This window comes from Artemia franciscana, chromosome 16 (genome assembly GCF_032884065.1).
Source record: "Artemia franciscana chromosome 16, ASM3288406v1, whole genome shotgun sequence".
Lineage (NCBI taxonomy): Eukaryota > Metazoa > Arthropoda > Branchiopoda > Anostraca > Artemiidae > Artemia > Artemia franciscana.
The window spans coordinates 27,383,680-27,409,804 of record NC_088878.1 but is presented as its reverse complement, the minus strand read 5'-3'; the positions used below and the strand labels follow the sequence as shown (position 1 = coordinate 27,409,804).

The following is a 26,125-nucleotide window of genomic DNA, read 5'->3' as shown; positions in this document are numbered from 1 at the left end:
ATGGTACGATAGTTTTAAGCTGGAAAAATTGTAAGATTTTATTTCTGCTCATCTTTGGGTTAATATAATTCTTTACTTTTCTTTGAAAAACTTCTTTTGAGGAAAAAGTTTTAAAATTAATTATTGTTCGTTTCTTAATTGACATAGTCTTTTTTGTTAGTTAAGAAATGAATCCTTCAAAATTTTCCGGTTGTTCTCTATAAGAATCCAGACTTTGGCGTACTATTTATATGTTGAATAAAATTTTGCAACAATTTTTGGTAATAATTGTATATCGTGGTAGCAGTAATAGCAGTAGCAGTAGCAGTATGCATATGTTACCTTTTGGCTAGTTCAACATCCCCCCTCAACGTGCTCTGAAAGTTCCAACTTGCTACCCTAAGTAGACATTGCTGATACGTCCTTTTGACAACCTGCATACAAATAGTTTGTTTCAATTTAGTTCTCCACTCCACTCAACATTCATAAAACCTTCACCTGAACGCCCTTGGCCTTTATGGACATAAAAGGTCAAACACGTCACCCTTTCCCGGTAAAAAATACTGCATGTAAACAATTGGCGAATTGCATGACTCAGGGCCCTTGCCCCAAAGGCTGTAACGGGGTTGTCATTCTCAGAGACGTAGTTATTGGACCTTTCAACTGTGCTGAACAAACTACTACTTCTAAATTTTCATTTTGAGGTCTTTTGGGAAAAGATGAGCAGGGGAGGGCTGGTAGTCCTTCAATCACTTTTGACTCATAAAAAGAGCACTACAACTTTCACTTTTCAATCGAATTAGTCCCCTCTGGGGTTTTAAAACAACGCCTTCCATACGAAGTGCCCAGGTGAAATAAAATAATACATTATGCCCACTTTACTCTTTATTGTATTGATGATATTGTGGGGAGGGCAATAATAAAAATGCATGTATAAGGCAAGGACTTATGAGAATAGATAAAAAAAAAACAAATAAAGCCCCAAGGATATATTAATAAAAACATTTTCTGCACCTTTGGCCCATCTCAGGTCTATTCATACCTGAGAACAACAATTTCTTATTAATTGACTTTCTGTAAAGTTTTCAGAACAGTACAACATTTTGTCAGTGTTGCCATGCTGAGCCGTTAAAATCATATATTAAATTTGAAAACGCTTTTCACCTGCAATAAATCCAAACATTAACAATAAGCTGGTTCCCGAAGACAACTACATCTTCAAAGGATAGCTAAATCTTCTTCATCTATTTGGCGTCACATGGTTTTAGCATATTTTTTGTTGATTTCTCACCCCAGTTTTTTTAGATCTGGCAACCAATGGTACCAAAAACTAAACAGCTGCATACGGAGGTAATTTTCATTAAAAACTGATTTTCAAATTTTATATATATTATATACATATTACATAGTTGTGTAAGTTTTCACTTAACCAATTTAAAAAGTTCGATTTCATTTTTTCACTGTCCTTGGTACTATAAGTTCTTAAGAAAATAAAAAAAAATAAAAAAAGAAAATAATATAAAATAAAATAAATTAAAGAAAAATAAAAAATAATAAAATTTAATATAATAAATAAAGCAAAATAAATAAATTAAAATAATAAAAAAATAATATATAAAAAAAATAAAATAAAAAATTAATAAAGCAAACCCACAAATTTCCTGAAGGCTTGATCTGGTAAACTTGTGGCAGGTAGAAAAACCGGAAACATAACAGTATCAGCTGGGACAGGGGTCGTTTGTTCTTTCACTGCCTCTTCCAGTTCACGCCGTACCTTAGCGTGATGTGTCCTACAAAAACATCAACTAAACAAACCTCTTATTAAAGAAAACTTGACAAGAAGTATCAGTGCTTGTACGATATACGCTCTACCTAAGGTTCTTCTAATATGTTTCTCTGACGCTCAATCCTAATGAAATATACCAAAGTAAGATAGAAATATGATATTTTAGAAAGAAATTTGGGCTATATAATTGCACATTACGGGGGAGGGGTAAAGCATGGCGGGTCTGCATGCCTCATGTGTTAGGTACAATTATTCTGCATATTCTGGGGATTTTTCTGGTGGAGGAGGGAGTTACATGGGAAGATCCTTCATTTGAGTAATTTCAAACATCGAAAACAAGAAGAACAATAGAGAATTATTTTCGTAAGACAGTGTAAATCTAATCTATATGAATATTTCAACCCTGTGTCCAAGGGCCGTCCTCGGCAAAACATAAATATATAAAAGAAGAAAAAACTTATAACGACATACGACCAATAGAACTAAAATGAAAAATTTTCAAGAGTCCCAGCATCCTTACTTCAGCGAAGTTCAACCAGGACTCAACCGTTTTTTTTATTTAATATCGTACAAGGACCAAAGTAACAATTGTTCACAGCAGATGAGCATAAATACTCAGATATATATATACTTATATAGATATTATATATAGATATATAGATATTATATAGATATTTATAGATATTTACAGATAAATACTCAGATGATAGCTCTAGCTCGAAACCGGAAATATCAATACTAGCTGCAGATTTTAAGCAAATTCTTGAAATCGTAAAAGCAAATGGTAATAAATTAGACAACTTACGCAATCAATTAGGTACTCTTACTACAAGGGTATATAATATATAACCTTATATACTACAAGGGTATACTAAAAGGGTATATACTACAAGGGTATAAATAGATATACTATTTATCTATAAATAGTTCTACCAATTTGTTTTTTTTAATTGCTTTTTGATTGCATTTTGAAGCTTTTTGATTGCTTTTTGATTTGTTAAATTGCTTTTTAATTGCAATTTGTTTAATTGCTGGTATACCCAGATAACGCAGCCATTTAAACAGGATTACCCTAAGAAGACAAAACAACTAAGTCAATCCATTTAACCTCAATAAAGATGATATACATAACAATCCCCCTGAGCCATAACTGGCACATGGCCATTACCATTGAGCCATTGCGGGCAAAAATCACCGTTTCAGATGCTAGGTCTTTCCTACAGGGCAGTGAGCCTATCACCCAACCTTGCTGCGGCGGGGATTGATCCCCGAGACTTGTATTCCCAAGCATAGTATCAATCCATTTTTAAGTCAATAAAATCGAAAAATAATCAGTAAGACCATAAAACTATAAAAATTGCACAGTCCTTCGACTTTCTCGTCAAAATCTTCAACCTGATTTTCAGGTTTTCAGAAGGACTACAACGGATATATTTTCTTACGAGAAGATATCCATCAAAAATCTGTGAGAGAGAAAGCGAGAAAAACGAACGCAGCGCAGTGACTAAAATTACGTTCTACTTAAACATGTTATTCTACGCTCTTATACAATGATGTAAAAAAGGGCACGAAAGAATTCTGGTAGTGATTATTTCAGCACACACAGGCCTAAATTTTAGCTTCTGTCTCGTAAGGCTGTGAGATAGTCTTCGGGGGGTACGATGACACGGCAAGCCGGGTCAGAGAGTAGGAACAAATTCAAGGTGGATGATGCCTTTGATGTCAAAAAGACAATGAAAATCGTTTTCACTTTGGATTTGTCCATTTTGGGCGATGAGACGCCGACAAGGGAAGATTGACTTCACGAATCTCCACGACGACGTTTGGAGACTCGGAAGATTGCCTTTTTGTCTCGGCAGAACTAAGGTAAATAGTCATAGAAATAAGAGCTGATCAAGATTTTTGATTTAAGTCAATCAAGTCCTTTGATTTTAAACGTTACAAGAGTTACTTCTTTCTTTTTTGTAATGAACTTTTATTTCACACTTTCATATATGCGACCATGAGAAGAATTGTTCAGTCAAAATTTTAAATCCCCAGAAAATGTTCTTATTTTCTACAATACAGGGTGTGTACAACGATGACTATTGTATATGACACCATAGAAAATCGAAATAAGTACCGTATTTCAAATTATATTTTAAACACTTACCCCCAGAAAATTTTCCTATTTTCTAGAATACTCTGCGGGTACACGAAGACTATTGTTTACAGTCGAATAGAAAATAGAAATGAGTACCGTATTTCAAAATATTTTGAAATTCTTACCTTCAGAAAATTTTTCTATTTTCTAGAATACAGTGTGGGTACACAAACACTATTTTTTATAGTCCAATAGAAAATAGAAATGAGTACCGTATTTCAAAATATTTTTTAGATACTTACCCCCAGAAAATTTTCCTATTTTCTAGAATACAGTGTGGGTACACGAATACTTTTGTTTATAGTCCAATAGAAAACAGAAAAGAGTATCATATTTCAAAATATTTTTGAAATACCTACCCCCAGAAAATTTTTACTCTATTCTCCTCTTTTTCATCACCATTATTATTATGATACTTCGTCATCGAGAGAGATTTAATTATATTTAAGGTTGGTTTTAAGCTTTCCTATATCCTGAAAAGATTTATGTTTTATATACTTTAATGATTTTTTTAAAAGCATATATGAGTATTTTATATTTTAAGCATATATGAGTATTTTAATTATCCATTTGTTTTTATTCAATGGTATTTAATCTATAATATTCAGTTGAATCTTTTAATTATCCTATTCGACAAGAAAAACTAAGGGTACCTTATGAATTGGTCATTCTCTGCATTTAAATAGTCCGCATCTCGCTTTTTAATTTCAATCAGCTGCTCCACAAGATTTTGATTTTCTTCCTGAAAAATAAATGACTAAAAATTAGCATTTTTAATGTTAAAGTACCGAGAATAAAAAAAAATGCACCCCTTAGACCCGTCTTACTCTATTAATATCTGATAACAGCAATTTTTTTAAGATTATTCTTTGGTTTGTTTCAAAATTAAAAAGTTTCTTGGCAGTACCATATTTTCATCGGTGTTGCCACATTGATTCCTAAAGACAACTATACCTAAAAGATCGATACAGTTCATTATTTAAATGGTAAGTTTCATCGGATATAGCTAACACCTAGTAAAGAACAAACCAAGGCACATATTAACCAAAAAACACGACTATTTGAAAAGTTAATGTCTGGGATATAGTGCCATAATGAGATTCTTCTCTTACTAATCAAACTAAGAAAAGTCATAGGCTTTTTCATAGGCTTTTGCTTCAAAATGAATCCGGGTGGCAGCGGTAGCTATCAACGTAGTTAGAGAAGATCACGTCCCATACTAAGAAATACAATAGTTTATAACCCCTAAAAATACTGTCAGATAGAAACGTAAAGTACACCATTAGAACCACCTTGTCCGAAACTTCTATATAGGAAACTTACAGCCTCTCGGCTTGAACAACAACAAAAATATGTTGGCTTGAAAACAAGAAAATTTCCTTGAACTACGATATTCTGGATTGACAGCATCTTTTTTCAGTTTTTTTTTTCTCCTCAGCTAGCTGCGCACTGGAAGATCATAGAGAGCTGTTTAATGGCTCATTTTAACAGAAATTGTCATATTTAGTGCCTTTTGTATTTAAAAAAAAAAACCTTTTCAAAATAGATACATTAAGAATCGATATAGTTCATTGTAAATGGTGACTAGGCAAGTTTTATCGAGACATACCTGAAACCTAGCAAAGAACAGACCACGGCGCATAGTATCAGGGTTGCAGCGGTAGAAGCAACCCAGTAAGAGACCATCACGTCGCATACTAAGAAATAGAACAGTCTTTAACTTCTAAAAATAGTGTCAGATCGAACTACGAAGCATACCATTAGAACTAGCTTTTCTAAAACCCTTGAAAACGAAACTTACAGCCCCTCGATTTGAACAAAAAGTAAATTCCATTGACTTGAAAAACAAGAAAATTGCTCATTATGATGGTATTTCGCATCGACATTATCTTTGTTTTTTTCCCTTTTTTAATCATTATATCTACTTAAAAAGGTCATAACTGGTAACGTCATAACTGTGACGCTTTCTTAAAAAGACTGGTGACAAGGCAACGTTGGCCACGATTGAGGAGTGGCCGCGACCCCACCGTGGCCAACGTTGGCCTGGCCGCGACCCCACCGTGGCCAACGTTGGCCATGACCCCACCGCTGGAAGAGTTAAAGGAAATACCTAAGAGCGTATACCAGAAGCTTTGAAGATTGTCAGAAGTGCTGAAACAAGTACATTACATTCAAGAGAGGTTACTGTAAAGGGTATAAAATAGCAGTGCAAAATAACAACATTTTTTTTTATGTAATTGGTGTAATATTTTATATAACCACTAAACAGCGAAAACTCTATGAGGTAGGAAGTTTTCTCTATGGAAAAGGGGTAACGCTGAATAAAAAGCCCACTTTCGGACCCGAATATATATTGCATGTGTAAACGTATTTTCATGAAACTGTACAGCGAGAGGGGATAGTATGGTTCTATGAACAAATTCGTCACCAGCACTCTCCCCACACCCCTTATCAGGAAGAAGTTCAAAAAAACGCACAAACAGAAAAAGTTAACCCAGTCGTTTTTTCAAGCCTACTGAAAGTAAACACCTTTAAGAGCAAGAAACAAAAGAAATCAGAAGCCAAAAGAAGTATTTACGGAAAAATCATTAAATAATTTTCCAGAAAAACAGCAATTCACCTATTAATTTGAATAAATCTTGTCATGAAAAATATAGTTACCTGCAGCTTTCGTAAAAGCTTTTCCATAGACCCATAAGCTAAATGCAAAGCATCATATTCATCACGAATTAATTGGTTTGAAGCAGTAAGCTCCTCCACTTTGTTTTTGGTATCCGACAAGTCTTTCACAGCTCTGACATAAAGTTGTTGAAGCTCAGAAAATCTACAAATATTCACATACATAAACAAACAATCTACTAACAATAACATAAACAAACAATATACAAATAATGACATAAATAAACAAACAAACAACAAATAAACAAACAATAACATTTCAAAACCGACAGTTTCTTGACTTAAAAAATGTTCACAATTAAACAAATAAATACACAATAAAGAATTATTCAATTCTGAATTTACTATGTGGCCCTTTCCTTACTACACCACAGATTATCCTATGCCTTCAATGGCACTTAGGGGATCGAAGATGAGTATTAGGTTGGACTGGAGCATTCATCTTAAGTTTTACTTGTTTTACGATTCATTTATTTATCTATATTAGCAACTGTTAGCTTGATGTTTTGTTTGATTTTTTATGTTAATTTCTGTTCGTTTCGGGTTTGTTTTATTCATTGATAGCCATTTCTAGTTGTTCTAAGTTTTAATTACCATAGAGTTTTATTTCTACTCGTTTTGAGTTTAATATTTCTTCTAACCCTTCTTTGAATAGCTTCTTTCTCATATTTTTTTAATTTAATTTCTGTTCGTTTTTGACTGCCAAAGCTTTATTACTGGTAAACATAATCTGGTAAATAATATACTATTATTACTGGTAAACATAAACATAAACTGGTAAACATATTTCTCCAGTTTTTAAGAAATAACATATCCGATCCTAGTTTAAAACCATAAGTTGCATAAATGGATCTCAGTGTTGTCTTTAACTAGATTCAATAGTTAGTATTATTATATAAATTTTGTTCAACTTGAATTAAAAGTTTGGGGCGGTTCTTGAACTAAGGGTTTTGATTCAACAGTAATTTACAGATAATATACTCAAAAGCGTCCTGCTGGGAGAATGTTCAAAATGTTATATACGAATGGAAATAGAATAGAATAATGAATATATATCAGAGACATCACTCAAGTCTCTTTAATTCTAACCCTTTAAACTTTTTTATTTTTACAGTAACGTGAGCGTCTGATCGGTGTGGTGTGAAAATAAAAAATAATTCTGATAACCTGGATGCACACAATGTCTTTTGTAGTAGTAGTAGTAGTAGACAGGTTTAATAGCAAAAACTTGACAGCTATCGCTGATTTGTGTTTCTTTACAACGTATACAATATCAAACTACACTTGTAAATATAAATCAAACTATAAATTTTAACTCTTATTATACATTTTGACGAAAACCGGGACGAAAGAATTACCATATCGGTTTGTTCATGCTTTAACGGGAACTAACTTATCTTGCTTTCTCGTTCTTGATGCTAGAGGTTGATCAGGTAGAATGTCACGGTGCTGATATTTAGAAAGCAAGAACTTTCCAAAACTCATTATCAGAGTTTCGTACCGGTTTTGGAGTGACGGCAGTCCTAGCACTTCCAGAGCCTTTTCGTAGGGGATGTCACGGCGGCCCAAGATGATTTTCACCACTAGCGCCATCCACTTTCATCCGTTTAAACGAACTTGGACTGCTGAAGGCTCCGCCAGGACGCGTTACTCTGTACGGACAGAAAAGAAGAAGGCGGCGCGGGAAAAGAGCTGGAATACGAGTTAAAACTAGACAAAGAGAGCACCCCAGTAAAGCGATTGAGACAATTGTCTCTGCCAGAGCACCAAATTACCGACAACAAAAAGACAGGTTCTACATAGAAGTAAAAATTTCGAACCAGAAACCTCTGTCCTCCCTCTTAAGATATGACGCAGACCCACGCCCTGAAAGCTCTAGGCTACCCCTATCAACTCTGTCTCCCGTCGCATATAATGCAAAGAAGCGTTTTCCCACATTCCTGCTTTGTAACGCACGTTCTCTTTGCAATAAAATAGATGAGATCGATGTAGTATTACGGCAGAACAATGTTTCTGTCGCAGCCATAACAGAAACTTGGAACCTGACTGAAGTGACAGGAAAACTCACCGGTTATGCCCTATATCTCAGAACAAGACAAGCTCTTGGTGACCAGAGACTAGGCGGTGGAGTAGCCCTTTACGTACGTAAAGACATCCCAATGAAGGAGCTACGTGAACTCGAAAGCACTAAACATGAGGCTGTGTGGGTTTGGTGCAAACTATCAGCCATGCCGCGTGCTTACTCATGCATCATCTTTGCTTCAATCTACTACCCTGAAAGTGCTAAAAACCGCCGTGATCTTGTCACATACCTCCAAAAGACTGTCGACCACCTTCGTGCTTTTTATGGAAACCCTGCTATTGTTCTGGCTGGGGACTTTAACCAAACCAAGAAAAGCTGGCTAGCATCATGCCTTTCCCTCAAGCAGGTTGTAAATTTCCCAACACATGAATCCGGCAGCATACTTGATTTAATCCTGACCAACTGTGAGACATATTACCAAACCCCTGAATCCCTTGGGCCACTTGCCTGTTCTGATCATAACGTTGTACTCTGGTCAGCTGCCGCTTCAATACCCAAGCCTAAAATTAAGCGTGTCAAGTACCGTCCGCTTACTGATTCAGCAATTTGCACCTATAGTCGATGGATAGCTACTTACCCTTTTCCAGAAGTCTATGGAGACGAAAGCCTTGATAAAAAATGCCAACTGTTCAACGAAGTTCTTCATGCCAAATACCTCGATTTTTTTCCTAAAAAGACTTTCACTAGATGTGAAAGTGATAAACCCTGGATAACCCCCCAAATCAAGAAACTAATCCGAAAAAAGTACAAGCTTTTCCAAGAAGGAAATTTGCAAATGGCGAAAAAATTGCGAAATCACATTACCTCTCTCACGAGAAGTGCCAAGAGAGATTACGGGCGTGAGAAATTTTCGGACAGTCTTAGGCACACTAATCCCAGGAAATGGCACAGAGCGGTCAAGCAAATTACTGGCAAGTCCATTCATAACAGCATAAAAATAAGCCACCCTGACGGAACTTACACAACTGCTGATGAGATTAATCAATATTTCACCCGCATCTGGACCTCATTTCCTTCTCCCACACAAGCCCAGAAGTCTGAAATACTTGACTCCTGCGCAGATGAAGGTGAAGTTGTTTTCGATGAGATGACAACCTATAAGACCCTGATGAAGGTAAAAGTAAACTGTTCAGCTTATCCAGACGAACTTCCACCCAAACTGATTCGAGAATACGCCCCTTTGATTGCGAAAACAGTCTCAGTGCTGATAAACCTTTGCTTTCGTATAGAGATCTTTCCAGCTGTTTGGAAGAAAGCCTACGTTAGAATAATTCCAAAGGTTACCAACCCTAAGAGCTGTGACGAACTTAGACCTATTTCGCAAACACCATGCCTGGTAAAAGTGGCCGAGACCTTTATCATGAGGGTCTTACTTGATCAAATCAAGGGATCTATCGACCAGAGACAATACGGCGGACTGAAAGACTGTAATACCTCAGTGTACCAAGTGCGGATGTACGATAATCTCCTCAAGTGGGTCAAAAAAGGTCACGGTTTTGTAGACATTGGTGCCATAGATTTCCGAAAGGCATTTGATTTAATCAATCATATTGTAGCTGCCCTTAATCTCAAGCTAATGGGGGCTAAGAAAAAGACTCTTACGCTCGTGTTGGACTTTCTCAGTCAGAGGATGCGTCGTGTGTTTGCTCTCTACGAAGGTGATAGTAATTCCGAATGGTCCTCATCCACCTGTGGAGCCCCTCAGGGCACTAAGCTTGCAGCTATTGTATTCTTGTCTGTAATTAACTTCCTCATAGCTGACTATGACGACCGCTACAAGTTCGTGGATGACCTGTCATTTATCCTGAAATATTTAGTACAAAACGGAGTTGTGACGCCACAATTCAGTTCAAATTTTTTCAGTGTTTTCACAAAAGAGTGCGCGGAGATAAATCTTGAGATTAATGTGAACAAGTCGAAGATAGTACGCTTTAACCCGCTAAAAAGTGATGTTATGGAGCCAAATGTTCCATTCCTTCTAACAAACAGTATCAAGATCCTTCGAGTTACTTTCTTCAATGACTTCAGCTTTGCCACACATATTGAAAACGTGGTTAAAAGTGCAAACACTAGTCTACAGACTTTAAACGGTATGCGTAGGTTCAGTGCAAACACAGAGAGTATTAAGCATGGCGTATGTCCGCCCTATCCTGGAATATGCGTGCCTTGTTTGGGTGCCCTCAGCACTTAAAACAGTGTATCTTTGTCAGGAGCTTGAATCGGTTCAGAAGCGAGCGATATCGGATTGAAACCTCTCTCAAATTTCCCTGGAAGTTCAAATATAATGTCCTAGCCCTTCTTGAGATATTTCATACATGCCCTTTTGACGGTATTGATGCAAATAATGTCTTTTGATTAATTTAAAACATTCTCAGAAAATTTCAAATTAATACCCTTAACTTTTCCTAAGATACTGCACACATGCCATTTTACCAACCTGGATGCATGTAGTATCTTTTGATTTAGCTCAGCATCCCCCTCAACATCCCCTGAAGGTTCGACTAAATACCATTGGTCGTTCATGAGATATTGCAGCTACATCCTTTTGAAAAGCGGGATGCACACAGTGTCTTTTGGTACCGTTAAACATACCCCTCAACATTCTCAGAAAATTTCAAATTAATACCCTTAACTTTTCCTAAGATATTGCAGACATGCCATTTTGACAACCTGGATGCGTATGATGTCTTTTGATATAGTTCAGCATTTCTTGAAAGTTTTAAATTAATAAGTATAGTCTTTCCTAAGATACTGTAGCTATGCCCATTTGACAACTAAGACACAAAGTCTTTAAGTTGAACATGCCCCTCAACATTACCTGGATATTTCAGCTTAATACCCTTTCTCAAAATATTCTTGAGATATTGAAGGTATTTCCTTTTTGGCAACCTGGATGCAGGTTTCCATACAGTGTCTTCTGACTGAGTTTAACATCCCCCTTAGTTCCAATCTAATTTTTTTCCCTGAAGTTCCATCTTATTACCCATAACTGTTCCTGAGATCAATATAGATACACCCAGATACGTCATTTTGACAAATTGGACGTACTGTCTTTTGATTTAATGCAACAATCCCCTTAACATTCTCCGAAGCACCTAAATCCCAAACAGTACCGGGGATAGTATAAATACCCCTTTTGAGCACCTGGTTGCACGTGAAATTCTTTTAATTTAGTTCGACATCCCCCTCAACATTCCCTGAAATTTACAAGTACAATTACAGTGCAAAATTTTGCACTCGGGAATTTGCAAGAATTCCTACATAAAATCATTTTTGTTCGTCTTACTTTCTCTTTACAGATGGGCGATTCTGATGGGGCGATTTTGATTAATATTCCTTGACTGATTGGAGAAGTTTTTCCCTCAATCAGACAAATTTTCTCATGTTCGTAGCTTTTGATGGGTAACACTAAACTAATTAAATCTTTTATACTTGAATTTAGCATAATACACCAGTTTTTTTATTTATCTATTGATACCGTTCGTTTGTTAGAGTTTCGGTACTATTTTGTCGAGTTGCTCCTTACTTTTTTTACCTTTATTTATTTCACTACTTATTTATTCTATTTAAATATAATTTTTTCAATGTTATAAATACAAAAAGAAATGTTATGTTGTTTTTAGTAAAGCGTAAAAAACACAATAGGTATTTGAACTTTTATTACATGGGGAGGGGAGATTAGCCAAAATCCAGTTTGTATTAAGTTTTGTTCGCTTTAAGTTTGACTTGAGTCAAATTCAGCTTAATTTTTGGCAGCAGAATGACTCAAATATGATATCATACTTAATATAACATCATCAGACAAAGATATAGTTTTGGTTTGCCGAAAAGAAGATATTAGATGTTTTTAAAGATGGTTTAGAAGATTTAGGAGTATGTTTTGGTATTTAGACAGTCACGTAGATATAGAAATTCCCTCTAAAATGAGTCCTTGGACAGCTATCTATGATGTTCAAGTTCCCGGCTAGCAGTAGAGGAAAAAAAGAAAAAAAGACGATACATCAGTTCTAAACAAGAAAAAACCTGATTTTCCTTGTTGGTCAGCCCAGGGGAAGTCTCCTGTATAAGGTTTTTGTGCCATTCTCTAATTATGTGTGTAACAAAGTGACACCCAGAAAAGCATTTTCTATGTAATTAAAAACGCCAACCGAAACCTACCGCCTCCGAAACTACTGACTCCAGAGGCAAAGGGACTAGCCTTTTCGTTACTAGTTTTTCTGCTCTATCCAGACAATAACGCTGTATGCTATGTTACAACAAGTTTTGTATTTCTTAGACAAGCCAAAACAGGTTCCAAGAATGTAAATCGGAACGAACATAGTAGAAACCGTATGCTCACAGGTAAGGGTATCCTTCAGGATATGAAGCTTTAAAACAAAGCAAGAAAAGGGACTTTAGGGACCTTTGTCAATTTAAGGAACCAATATGGATCTTCACTCGATTTTAGGAACTTTCAGGAACTCTGTGGGAGCCCTGCAATCTTCATTCAACTCAAACCTATTTGACTGAACCCCCATTCAACCCATTGCTGCAACCATGAGATCTGAGCCTGTTAAGGCCCTGGGTATTAAAAATTTCGCTAATATCAAACATATGAGACAGAATAATAAATTGTTGCTGTTTAGAAGGCAAGGAATAGTTTCGGCAAGGAATAGTGGAGCATAAAATAAAGAATACTTGCATAAGAATTAACCAATGACTAAATATTATACCGCTCCAGTCAAATTTTATCATTTCCAAAAAATGGACTGAATTACGTTTTCTCGCTATTTTATTGATTTAAGGAGGGTTGGACTGAATCGGGTTGAAACTGGAGTTGAGTTGCATGAGGGTTGAATTACATGGGGGATTTGAATGGGTATTGAGTAAAATAGGGGTTGTGTTAAACAAGGGTTGGGTTAAATGGGGTTGAGTTAAACAGGGGTTGATTTGCATGGGGGTTGGGTTACACAGGGGTTCAGTTAAATGAGTTCAATTGCCTATAATTCAGTGAAACAAGCTTTTAGTGGCAAAGGAACCTTTTTTAATAGCTAACCTGTTCTCTTTCGTCGCCACTTCTTTTTCTTTTTCCGTAAGCTTAGCATTGAGATCCAGAACCTGCTGAGAATGTTCACCTTTTTTTCTATGCAAATCAGTCACCTCCTCTTGTAAAGTATATAACTTCTGTTCCAATGCCTAAAAAATAAAAATTTACCATTATCTTTTTAACCTAGGATATATTACAATTCGACATGATTAGTCGAGAACACGACCAACACGAGCCCTTGACAGGTCAGGGAGCATATACGATTATTGGGCCCCTTTTCTGAAACCCTATAGAAAGAAAGGTCCTTAGTAGGATCCTTTTTCAACTATTCAACCTAGCTTATAAGCAGTAAGAGCAATTCCATTGATCCAAGGGCCATATCTGGAATTTAGGGTGACAGAGGGCAACGTGCTCTAGAGGAGACTAATTTTTAATCAAGAAAATGCAGTTCTAGCCATTACATAACCAGAAAAGTGCATCTTTTTGAAAAGTTTGTCATATGGTATAGAGTGGGTATCCTTCCCCTCCCCATTAGGCACATCTGTTTATTCATCATTTTGCCGAGGCGTGATTAATATTAAAGTGTCTTACATAAACTTTGAGTAGCTTTACTAAAATATTTTGCAGATTTTATTGGATGAGAAAATGAGAGAATAAAGAATCAGAAAAAAAATGAAAAGAAAACTTTAAATAAAAAAAAATCAAACTCAAGCTAAATTTTAACGACAACTTTAAACTTTAAACTAAATTTTAAACTTTTCACAATCAAATAAAAATGTGAAAACCCAAGCTAAACTTTAAAAAAGGACGGAAAAATTAATAGGGCTACTCAGCCATGCCTAGTATATTTTAAGGCTATCTGCACTTTTTTTTATTAATATTTTTTAAAGATAGTCGTAGTCAGCATCAAAGCAGCTGTATGTGGTCTTTTTACTGTTTTACTGTTACTGTTTTACAGTTGACATTTTTATTGGTTTGATTGTATAGGATAACACTTTACTGCCCCCAGCAAATGTAATTTTTACCCTTTTTTCACTCATATGAGGACCCTTAAAGATTTGTTTTATTGAGTTTCATAAACTGTATGCTCTTGACATGAACCTCTACACACCCCATGATCAACACTAGGTTATTAAATTACTAATTATGAGATACAACGAAGGAATAATAGCTCATGCAGAGGCAGCTAGATTCCATCCAAGTTCTATAAAAGATTATCTTTAAATATTCAATATTAAATACTTAAATTTAAATATTAAAATTAATGTCTATTTAATATCACAGTTAATTCAGAATATTTATATTAGATTACTTTGTAAATATTAATAATTAAAAATTAAAAAAACATACCCTTTTATGAGTTATGGCTTTGTTATTTGTTTTAACTGACCCACTGTATTCAATTACAAGAAGTGTTAATTATTACACAACAAAAAAGAATAAGAAATGATAAATTATTATTTTTCATTAAGAGTTCTACTTTTGTATTCTTTTTTTTTTCATTACGCATCGTCTCTTATCCTCATTTTTGTGATTTAATAAAGTTGTTATTCCCTTAGACATTTTAATGAGTTATTCTGATGTCTTGCCTTTTTATTTAGCACAAAAAAGAAAACAGTCAGGCTACATAACTGCAAAAGAAAAAATTGAAAGCATTGGATATTTGAATGTCAATGTGAATTCAGGTTGTCATTCAAAAACCACATAATCCCTTACTACAGCATTCTACAGCAAACAGAATATGTTAAGTTAAGTTGTCATTTGACTTTTCATTCAGCACAAATTTTGTTTTTTGGCTAGATTACCTTTCTGCAATAGAAAAGTGAAACCACATGAAATTTGGAATACCAATCTGAATCTGCAGCACACAAGTTAGGTTGACTTTTTATTTAGCTAAAAAAAAAAAATAAAAAAAATAAGAAAAAAGCCAAGCTGCATTTCTGAAAAAGAAAAGTCGAAAGCATTGGAAATTTGGAATTAAAATCTGAATTCAGGTTATCATTCAAAAATCTAAAACTCCTACACTAAAGCCTTCTAGAGCATACAGGTTAAGTTGTCACTGCAAACTTTTATTTACCAAAAATTTTGTTTTTGGCCAGATTGTCTTTCTATGACAGAAGAGTTGAAAGTATAGGAAATTTGGAATGTCCCTCTGAATTTTCTTAAGTTTTCCATCTGAGCTATGTGAATCGGGTTTTCTTTATTTTTTGCAGAAAATGTCATTTACAGCTAGTGTTGTCTTAAGACATATTTAGGTGACAATTTTCAACAGTGCAGGTAAGGGGTCTTAAGATTAACCTCGAAACAGAGAATTCTACTCTAAATGTAGGTATACTGCAGATAGAGACATTATAAGAGAAATATTTTCCTTTCCTAATATTGGTTCAAAGAACCCACGCCTTCTAAATTTAAAAAGTAGGGCCTAAGAATTTGCTTGTTTCAACACACACACACCTCCACCTCCCTGTCCCATATACAAACACTTTGAGAGCCGTGAGGCCATTCCAACAATGGCGAAGTTTGCACCAGCATTTACTCAAGCAAATATTTACCTGAACCCTTTCACTAGACTTCCCATCTGGAGCTCCTGTATATCGTGTTTGGAGATCTAAATTTTCTTGTCGCAACCTTTCATTCTGAACGGTTAACTGGAGGTTTTCAATTTTCAAACTTGCACTGATATCAGATAGCCTGCCATCTGAAAATTAAAATAGGTTGGCTTAATTTAGCTCACATACTCAGAGGCAAGCACATTTCCAAGCGCGGAAGGAGAGCTGAAATACGCTGGATCCTGACATCATGTGTCTTACATTCCTCCAAAGCAATGGTAGCGACAAGGTAGGACAAATATGTGCGTCAGCCCTCCTTCTCTGAAATATCAAGAATATATATAAAGTACATTTTATTACATTCAGACAAAATATTTTTGCAAAGGTTAGTGTTGTCTCTAATTATATCATTTTCAGTTTACAAAAAAAAAAAATCCAAACCATACTTGGTCTTATTGCAACAATTTGCTTTTTGCATATCAAGACATACTCCTTGTGTATGATATCACTAAAAATTCGTAAGTATGGAGCATTTCCTTCTGAACTCCTCTTCATTATTTTTCATACTCCAAAAACATCTGAATAAATAGCTCTGTTTCAGGCAACGGGTTCGAAGCGTTATCTAAGAGGGTTTAACACAAATCATTTTCAGGTCCTCCATGTTCGACCAAGCAAAACTTTAAGTGAATTAGATTGGTTGAATTTAATGGAAAAATTAGCAGGAAAACCAGTATAGAGGTAAGACGGTTGCGTTTTTATGAGCGGGTTCAAAACCTGTTGGACATGGGCTCTTCGAAATTTGAAGGACCTAAAATACCATGGTTGAACATAGGCTTTTAAAGATCAGAAAACAAAAATCCGAACAATAATATGCACCACCTGTGTCCTATACCATGTTGAATGCAAGATGACCTGAGAACGGAGCTAGTGTAAAATGACCTATACAAAAATGACCGGACGCTTCTAAGACACAAGAGGTGGTGAATTGAGCTAATAAATCGAAGGTCCTACTTTGATAATATCAAGGTAGCAACTAGCTTCAGAATAGAGAGCAGAAGGCTATATATATATATATATATATATATATATATATATATATATATATATATATATATATATATATATATATATATATATATATATCATGAAAAGAGAAATCACCAATGCAACAGCACAAACAGAAAAAAAAAAAAAAAAAAAAAAAAAAAAAAAAAAAAAAGAGAGACAGAAGGAGAAAAGGAAGACTGTTTTCCTAAATTAGTGATTAATATAGACCAGCACTTGAATGAGGCCTTAACCCTACTCATCCATACAATCACATAGGTCAAACAGCATAGCCACACACAATCAACCATAAAGAATAATCCATGGACAGGCGGTCATGTCGTCAATAAGTATAAGTCGTCATTTACCAAACAATAGAAAAAATAATATAGACAAATAATTCAGAGGCAACACCCAACATAAGGGCTCATCAGGAGAATACACTGGCCTATATAGGGTTTCGCCACTCTAAATTCTCTACCCAGCACAGTGTTGTGGCTACCACAGAATATCCATGGCATCCCCGCGTCAGGTATCACCCCCAAAATACATGCCTATGAAAGAAAAAAAAAAAAAACAGCAAATGTAAAACAACCAAGTAAAACCGAAACAAGCTTATCCTGTTAATATATCCCTCTATTTAGCAACAATAGGTAAACTAAATATTATAAATTTTACCAAATCACAAATATTAACACATTGCAAAAAACCTGAATGAACTAAACAATTATAGAATTCATCTTCACCATGTGGCTAATTTTTAAGAAAATCCGCTCAATTAGAAACACAATTCAAAATATATGGCGCTGCGACAACATTTCTCGAACCTCCGAAATTAGTTGAAAATTTCTTTAAGTATTTCTAGATAATTCTTTTGATATTTATTTAAAAGTTCGTTATAATGAAAACTAAATTTTTTAAATTGCCAAGTTAATTTATTTGCAGAAAAACCTCTTGATATCAATTTTTGGCTTAAGATTTTACATCTATTTTTAAAATCAATATAATTACTACAAATCCTTGCATAACGAAGTAACTGTGAGAAAAACGCTGAATATGTGATATTTGAGTGTATATTACTTTCAGGGAATGGGAAACTAATCGCTTCAAAATCAAAATCATCCTTTTTATTATACATTTTAAAACTTAATTTATTATTATCACAAATATTAATATTTAAATCTAAGAAATGATCTTCATGACCAGCGCCATGACTAGGCTCAAGAATAAGCTCTGATGGATATATATTTTTAGAAATATCAATGAAATCCTTACAATTTAAGACCAAAATATCATCTAAATATCTTTTATTATTTGACAAAGCATGTTTTAAATTAATTGGATTATTCTTATCCATCATATATTTATATTCTAATTGACTTAAAAACAAGTCAGCTATAAATGGGCTGGCATTCCCCCCATGGGAATTCCCACAATTTGCTTGTACAAATCACCCCCAAATCCTATATAAGTATTGTATAAAACAAATTCTAACAACTCAAAAATCATATCCAAGCTGTAACATCTCAAGTTAACTGTAGTATTAAAGCAATTTGTCCATAGGCCTATAGCTTTTTTTATATAAATGTCTATTTTTAAGAACCTTTTACTAGATAAGAGGAAAGATTTCTTGATAACAGTTTTTAAATTATCAAACACTACATTAAGTGATAAATTAGTATACATTGTCGCAAAATCGAAAGACTCAATTCTTTTAGCTGAAACCATTGTTAAAGAATCTATCACCTGCAGTGAATTATTAACACTCCAATATGGATTAAAATTCGAAAATTTTTTAATACCAGAACAATAGGTTTTAAGTTTATTTACAATTTCCTTTAAAATTAAAGAGAGGTCAGTGGCAGCAATGCGGGTTGGACATTTAGCTGCTGCAGCAATAAACCGTGGTTTAGGGGGATTCTTATGAAATTTTACAGTCCAATATAGGAAAGGGAACTTTTTATCATTGTCATTTATTTTAATATTAAAATTTTTAAAAAGTATTTCTTCAATCTTTTCAATTAAATTCATCCTCTATATTTACCTTTTCGTAAACATTAGTTGTGCATAACTCCCTTTTTAAGATATCACAATAGAGCTTCTGACAAATTATGGCAAAATTATTATTAGCTTTATCCACTGGCACAATTACAAATTCATTCTTTAGATTATCAATTGCTTGTTTAATCTTCGCATTATAAAATAATGACTTAGTGTTACTATTTTTTAAGTTAGAATATATTTTATTTCTTATTCTACTAATAATTAAATTCTTCCAACTTTGAAAACTCTCTTTATTTTTATTCTCTTTCTTACACCACTTATCAATAAATAAATCAAAATCATTTTCCAAGCCATCAAGAACGCTCGATGGTTTCAGATGATGAGAAAGACGGAAATTAGCCCCTTTATTCATTATAATTTGAAGATCATCTTGCTTTATTATTGACAACTCCCCTGTTATAACATGTTTGTAAGTAGGATTTACAAATGGGCCAAGTTGCTTACAATTACAAACCGGTTTCCAATTTATATCACTATCTAGTCTTTTTAGTATTAAATTATAATTAAAAATAATTTGCCCAATAGTTTTTGAAAATTTATAAGTTAAAACTGGACTATCATTATAATTCAAATTACTAGGAAGGGCCTGTTTCACATGCCGCTGATTTAAAATTTTTGGTAAATTAATATCTTCAATCTGCTTACAAGTAAAATTAATAGGTAAATATAACCTGTTATCCTTATTACTAATCTTATCGAACTTTTTCTTTTTTGAAATAAATCTCGTTTTAGTTAGAATGCAAATTGTATCACATATTACTTTAAAATTATAATCAAGAGCTGTATTATTCTTAACAATCCAGAAAAGTTTGATTAAATTCCTCTTGGATAAATTATTTAGACATTTTATTACAGAAATCATACCCCTAGATTCAAGTAGCTGGCATAGATCTATAGAAAGCGTATGTACATCTAATTCATTTTTTCTATTATTTTTCCTATGTCCTCTCGATCGTTTTTTACGTTTAGTAGGACAAGTAAAAGAAGGATGGTCCATAAAACCATCAATACATTTAACAACAACATGAGACATGTCACCATATTTTGCTACGCGATCATTTAGCCCAAAAGGATAAGCTGTACCAAGAGTATGGATCCAGAAATCCTCCTGTTTACGTAGTCTATTATTCTTCTCTTCTTTATTTAAATTTTCTAATTCTAAATTTTCTAAAACTGTGACAGTTATATCTGATATGGAACATTTACCATTATTACAATGTTGAACTAGATAGTTATTAGTTTTTTCATTATTAACTGTTGTCTTATGTCCAGAAAATCTTTTATATATATTATTAGTTGTTTCCCCCACATATTGTAGGCAGCATTTATTACATTCTAATAGGTAAATTACATTGGTTGTTCTACAATTAATATTACCACGTAACTTGCATACAAAATTTTCCTGCATGCATTCACCTCCTCCAATATGCAGTGTGGGTTCCCACATTTGGCTTTTTAACCCTGATATCTTTACTGAGGAGGACTTTTTATCCTTGTATGTTAGTGACGAATAAAATATGCTATCTGATCTTATGGCAACTGATGATGATAAAGACCAATATTAGAGACTGTACAAGAATGCATGCTCGGATGTGGAAATTACCAGCTCCACTGACAACATCCCACAGTCCCAGTTACAATGTTCTCTTCTAATTATTACTCCAGAGCAGTTCAGACCATTTGCCAAAGGTGCTCTTAGAAAGGAATCTACTAGGGGGGAGGAGCAAGCTCAACAAAGGTGTTAAGAAATATACTAGGATAGACAACAAGAAGAAGCAGAGGAGAAAGCAAGTATGAGGAAAAATAGAAAGCTGCAAGGCCAAAAGCAGTCCAGCAAGTAGAAGTGAAAAAGAAATTTCAACACAATGAGGAGAATGTTCAGTTTTTCACTTAATGATGACAATGATGACTCATCTCTTCATTAATGAAAAAAGGTGAGCAGTCTGCAGAGGAAAAAAATTTTTGTATTACTGAGGAGGAAAAATTTTTGTATTACTGAGGAGGAAAATTTTGTGAAAATGTTGCATGAAGGGGAATATTTCCCTGGTGGTGTCTGAGCAAAGAACCATGATTCAGCCAAAATAGGCATATTGAGTATGGTAGGAATAAACAGCTAGAAGGTGAAAATTAAAATTCCATAATCTTTCCCTGTGAGGATATCTTGAGGAAAATTTTGAACTAAGTTCCAGCATTAAGAGTAGCATATCCTCTTTCATCACTTTTGAGGTGAGTAACACTGCTAAAGGGATCATATACTTAGTTTTGTACTTTTTTTCCAACATATAGCCATTTAAACAAATTACACTTGTATGTGTCTGTGGCAAAGTTGGACAGGTTTTTTCATTGGAAAAGTTGGGACCAGAGATTGGCTCAGTATGGACCACACCCCTGGTCGAAACCGGGCTATGTGGCACATAGTGGTCCATGAAGAGTTTTAAGCGGTTTGGGCAATTTTTAAAATTCCAAAACATTCTTATAACAAGAGCTAAGAGCTCATATGACACTTGTGACGAGGCAAGAAGAGCTAAGAGCCAAGAGATCATATGGTGTGAGCTCTAACAAAATTCTATGAATCAATAGATTGATTTAAAAGGAAAATAAGAGGCTTAATGCCGGTCAGGATTTAATATAAGAGCTCTGAGTCACGATGTCCTTCTAAATATCAAAATTCATTAAAATCCGATCACCCACTCGTAACTTATAAATACCTAATTTTTTCTATTTTTTCCTCTCCCTTTAACCCCCCCCCCCCCAGATGGTCGAATCTGGGAAAACGACTTTATCAAGTCAATTGGTGCAGGTCCCTGACACGCCTACCGATTTTCATCGTCCTAGTACGTCCAGAAGCACCTGACTCACCAAATCACTGAACCCCTGCCCCCAACTCCCCCAAAGAGAGCCAATCCAGTCAGTTCCGTCAATCACGTATCAAGGACATTTGCTTATTCTATCCAAAAGCTTCATCCCGATTCCTCCACTCCATGTGTTTTCCAAGATTTCCCCCTCCAACTCCCTCCAATGTCAAAGATCTAGTCAGGATTTGAAATAAGAGTTCTGAGACATGAATTCCTACTAAAAATTAAATTTCGTTAAGATCCGATCACTTATTTGTAAGGTAAAAATATCCAAATTTCCCCCTTTTCCAAGAATTCCACTTTCCCCCTCCAACTTCCCCGAATGTCCCAGGATCTGGTAAGAATTTAAAATTAGAGCTTTAAAGCACAAGATCCTTCTAAATATCAAATTTTGTTAAGATCTGGTCAACCTTTCGTAAGTTACAAATACCTTAATTTTCAAAATTACCCCCCCCCCCCAACTCCACCAAAGAGAGCAGATCCGGTCCAGTTATGTCAGTCACGTATCTTAGACAGATTTTTATTCTTCCCATCCAGTTTAATTCTGATCTCACCACTTTAAGTATTCTCTAAGATTTCCGGTCCCCCCAACTGCCCCACCCAGTTACACTGGATCCAGTTGATATTTAAAATGAGAGATCTGAGTTACGAGGTTCTTCTAAATATGAAGTTTCATGAAGATCCGATCACTCCTTCGTAAGTTAAAAATACGTCATTTTTTCTAATTTTTCAGAATTAATCTCCCCCCAAATAGAGCGGATCTGTTCCAATTATGTAAATCACGTATCTAAGACTTCTGCTTATTTTTCCCACCAAGTTTCATCCCGATCCCTCTAATCTACGCGTTTTCCACGATTTTAGGTTCCCCCACCCCAAACTCCCCCCAATGTCACTTGATCCGGTCGGGATTTAAAATAAGAGCTTTGAGACACAACATCCTTCTAAATATCAAATTTCATTCACATCCGATAACCTGTTTGTAAGTTAAAAATACCTTATTTTTTCTAATTTTTCAGAATTAACCCCCCACCCCAACTACCCCAAAGAGAGCGGATCCGTTCCTGTTTATGTCAATCATGTATCTAGGACTTGTGCTTATTTTTCCCATCATCCTGATCCCTCCACTCTAAGTGTTTTCCAATTTTTAGGTTTCCCCCTCCCGACTCCCCCCCCCCAATGTCACCAGATCCGGTCGGGATTTAAAATAAGAGCTCTGAGAAACGATATCATTCTAAATATCAAATTTCATTGAGATCCGATCACCCTTTCATAAGTTAAAAATACTGCATTTTTTCTAATTTTTCAGAAATAACCCCCCCCCCCCCTCTAACTACCCCAAAGAGAGCGGGTTCGTTCCGGTTATGTCAATGACGTATCTAGGACTTATGCTTATTTTTCCACCAAGTTTCATCCCAATCCCTCCACTCTAAGCGTTTTCCAAGATTTTAGGTTTCCCCCTCCCAACTCCCCCCCCAATGTCACCAGATCCGGTCGGGACTTAAATTCACAGCTTCTTAAAAATGACTATTTCTAATTTAATCTTGTCCGGTCTCTGATGCGCCTGTCAAATTTCATCGTCCTAGCTTACCTGGAAGTGCCTAAAGTAGCAAAACTGGGACCAACAGAATTTGCAATTGCTATATGTCACTTGGTTAATACCAAGTGCCATAAAAAGTATTCACTATATACAACAGTTTGGCTTAAGCAAAGCTACAACATACATAACAGGCTGCAATTACAGTCAATTTCCTAAAACGCTGCTCAGTATGGACCTCCCCTATTATTTTAGAATATTATGGAGCACAGTGTTTTCTTTCTATTTTTTCATCACTGGATTTGGTATATTAAGCTGCTTTGTTATTTGTTTCTCAACAAGTTATCACCTAACAACATTACCTTACTTCATTATGAATCTATTTTGCTAGATTTTAACTCAATGCATGTGTAAGGTATGGAAACAATGGTAAAATGTTCAGTTACTGATCACTTCTGAAGAAACATGTCAATGATCTGAAAAAAGTATCATTAACTTCATCTTTTCCTGGTAAAGGTCTAGAATAGCAACTCTTCAAAAGGGGACATGCTAGAACAAAAAGAGAGTCACTTTTAGATTATTATTTTTATGGTTTTGTTCATGTTTTGACAATACATCCTCAGCCCCCCTCTAATGGTATCATAAAGCAATTGGCTAAACAAAAAACTAACTAAAAAACTGATGGTAATCCTACTTTAAAATATGCAGTAGGTATCAAAGAATCCTATTTCCATGCTTTTCCCCATTTTTATCTGTTTTGAATCAGTTTTCAATGATTTTTATTTTTTACATAGCCAAGGGCTATGAGCCCATTATGAGGGTAGGGGGGGGGGGTTAATTTTCAAAAATACAATCAAAACCATAAACTGAACATAAAATTGGCATTCTAAAAGTGTCTCTGTTTTTTGCTTTGGCATGTCTCCCTTTCAAAAACTACTATTCTAAGCCTTTACCACCTTTCCAAACACCATGGTTGCTTTTCTGACAATGCACAGCATCCTAACCCCCACCCCCCCTGATGTCCCCATATATAGGCCTAACATATTTCTGTCTTAATTGAACATTGTGACATATCACAGATTCAAGATTAAAATGAGCTTCTATATTCCAAACTGGGTAGTATCTAGTTTTACCTGTAAATGACATCAATATTAGGTACTAATTTGTTAGAAACTATTTTGAAAAAAGTGGATAACAATGGAAGGAAACATGATAATGAGATTAACCAGAAAATCCTATATAGATAGATAGATAACTTTTTATTTGCAACAATTACATAAATAAATATGACAAACCAATGCAAACCAGTGCTGTGGTTCTAGAACTGACTGTGTTATATACTTTAGCTCTGGTACAATACAAATAAATCAAGCCAAAGCAAATGCAAGCCTACAGCATCAACATAAATATACAAAAATAAACAAAAAAGAATTCCCCACAATGGATTAAACACAAATCACCTATGTATTTGTTATTTATGTAAATATTTAAAAACTTGCCATAGCGTACATATAAATCCGTCATACCTCTAATCCTTGCACCCAATAATTTTGACAAATTTCAACTTTGTAATTATGTTTTGCAATTTTTTAATAAATAGTAAGTTCATTATTTTTGAAAAAATTATTTTTATCACTGCATTGTTAACTTTTTTTTTTAATTTTAAAAACTCTTGCTTATTGCTACATTCTTGTACTGATACTGGAATTGAGTTCCAAATTTTTGACTGAGTATGACGGATGCTGAAACCTGCTCTTGACGTAGGACGAAAATTCACACAAAAAATCTGTACAATGAGTGGTTGGATAATTATGAAATTGGGAATTAGTTGAAAAAATACCAGAGAAATTTGAATGTAAACTATTGTATAAACAATCATGACAAATATTAGAAATAGAAATTGCATGAAGTTGATCCAAAGAATATATTCCTGAATCCCCATATAAGTGTCTAACTGAAGATCCATACTCAACATTAAAAAGAATTTTCATTGCTTTATTGTGGAGTATTTGGAGAGATTTAAATACAGATGGAAAAGTAGAAACCCAAACAGAAATACAATAAAGAAAATATGGGTGGACAAAAGAATAATAAATTGATTTTAGAATATTTTTAGGAAAAAAATAATGAAGATGTGATAGAATACCACTATTTAAGGAAATTTTTAACAATAGTGTTTTCACATGTTTATGAAATGACAAATTTTCATCTAAAATAACACCAAGGTATTTAAACTGATCAACCCTTTTTAATTCAAGTTCAACAAAAGAGATAATCCACCTGAAATGACCAATCCAGTTTGCAAAAACAACATATATTGGCATTTTTTCTCATTAAGAGCTAGTAAATTCCTTGAATAAAAAAAGATACATATTGTAATGTG

The 26,125-nt window shown here is 34.5% G+C and overlaps 1 protein-coding gene across 2 annotated transcripts in view; it reads right to left on the bottom strand.

The window, feature by feature from the left end:
* LOC136037302 (autophagy-related protein 16-1-like) overlaps window positions 1–26,125 on the bottom strand; it is a 226,882-nt gene that overhangs the window by 197,364 nt on the left and 3,393 nt on the right. For both annotated transcript variants that reach the window (XM_065719949.1, XM_065719950.1), the window contains exons 2-6: window positions 16,249–16,394; window positions 13,706–13,845; window positions 6,570–6,732; window positions 4,562–4,650; window positions 1,634–1,769 (exon numbers count right to left, since the gene is read on the bottom strand). In XM_065719949.1, the coding sequence (XP_065576021.1) occupies window positions 1,634–1,769; window positions 4,562–4,650; window positions 6,570–6,732; window positions 13,706–13,845; window positions 16,249–16,394 (674 nt within the window). The remainder of the gene's footprint in view (window positions 1–1,633; window positions 1,770–4,561; window positions 4,651–6,569; window positions 6,733–13,705; window positions 13,846–16,248; window positions 16,395–26,125) is intronic.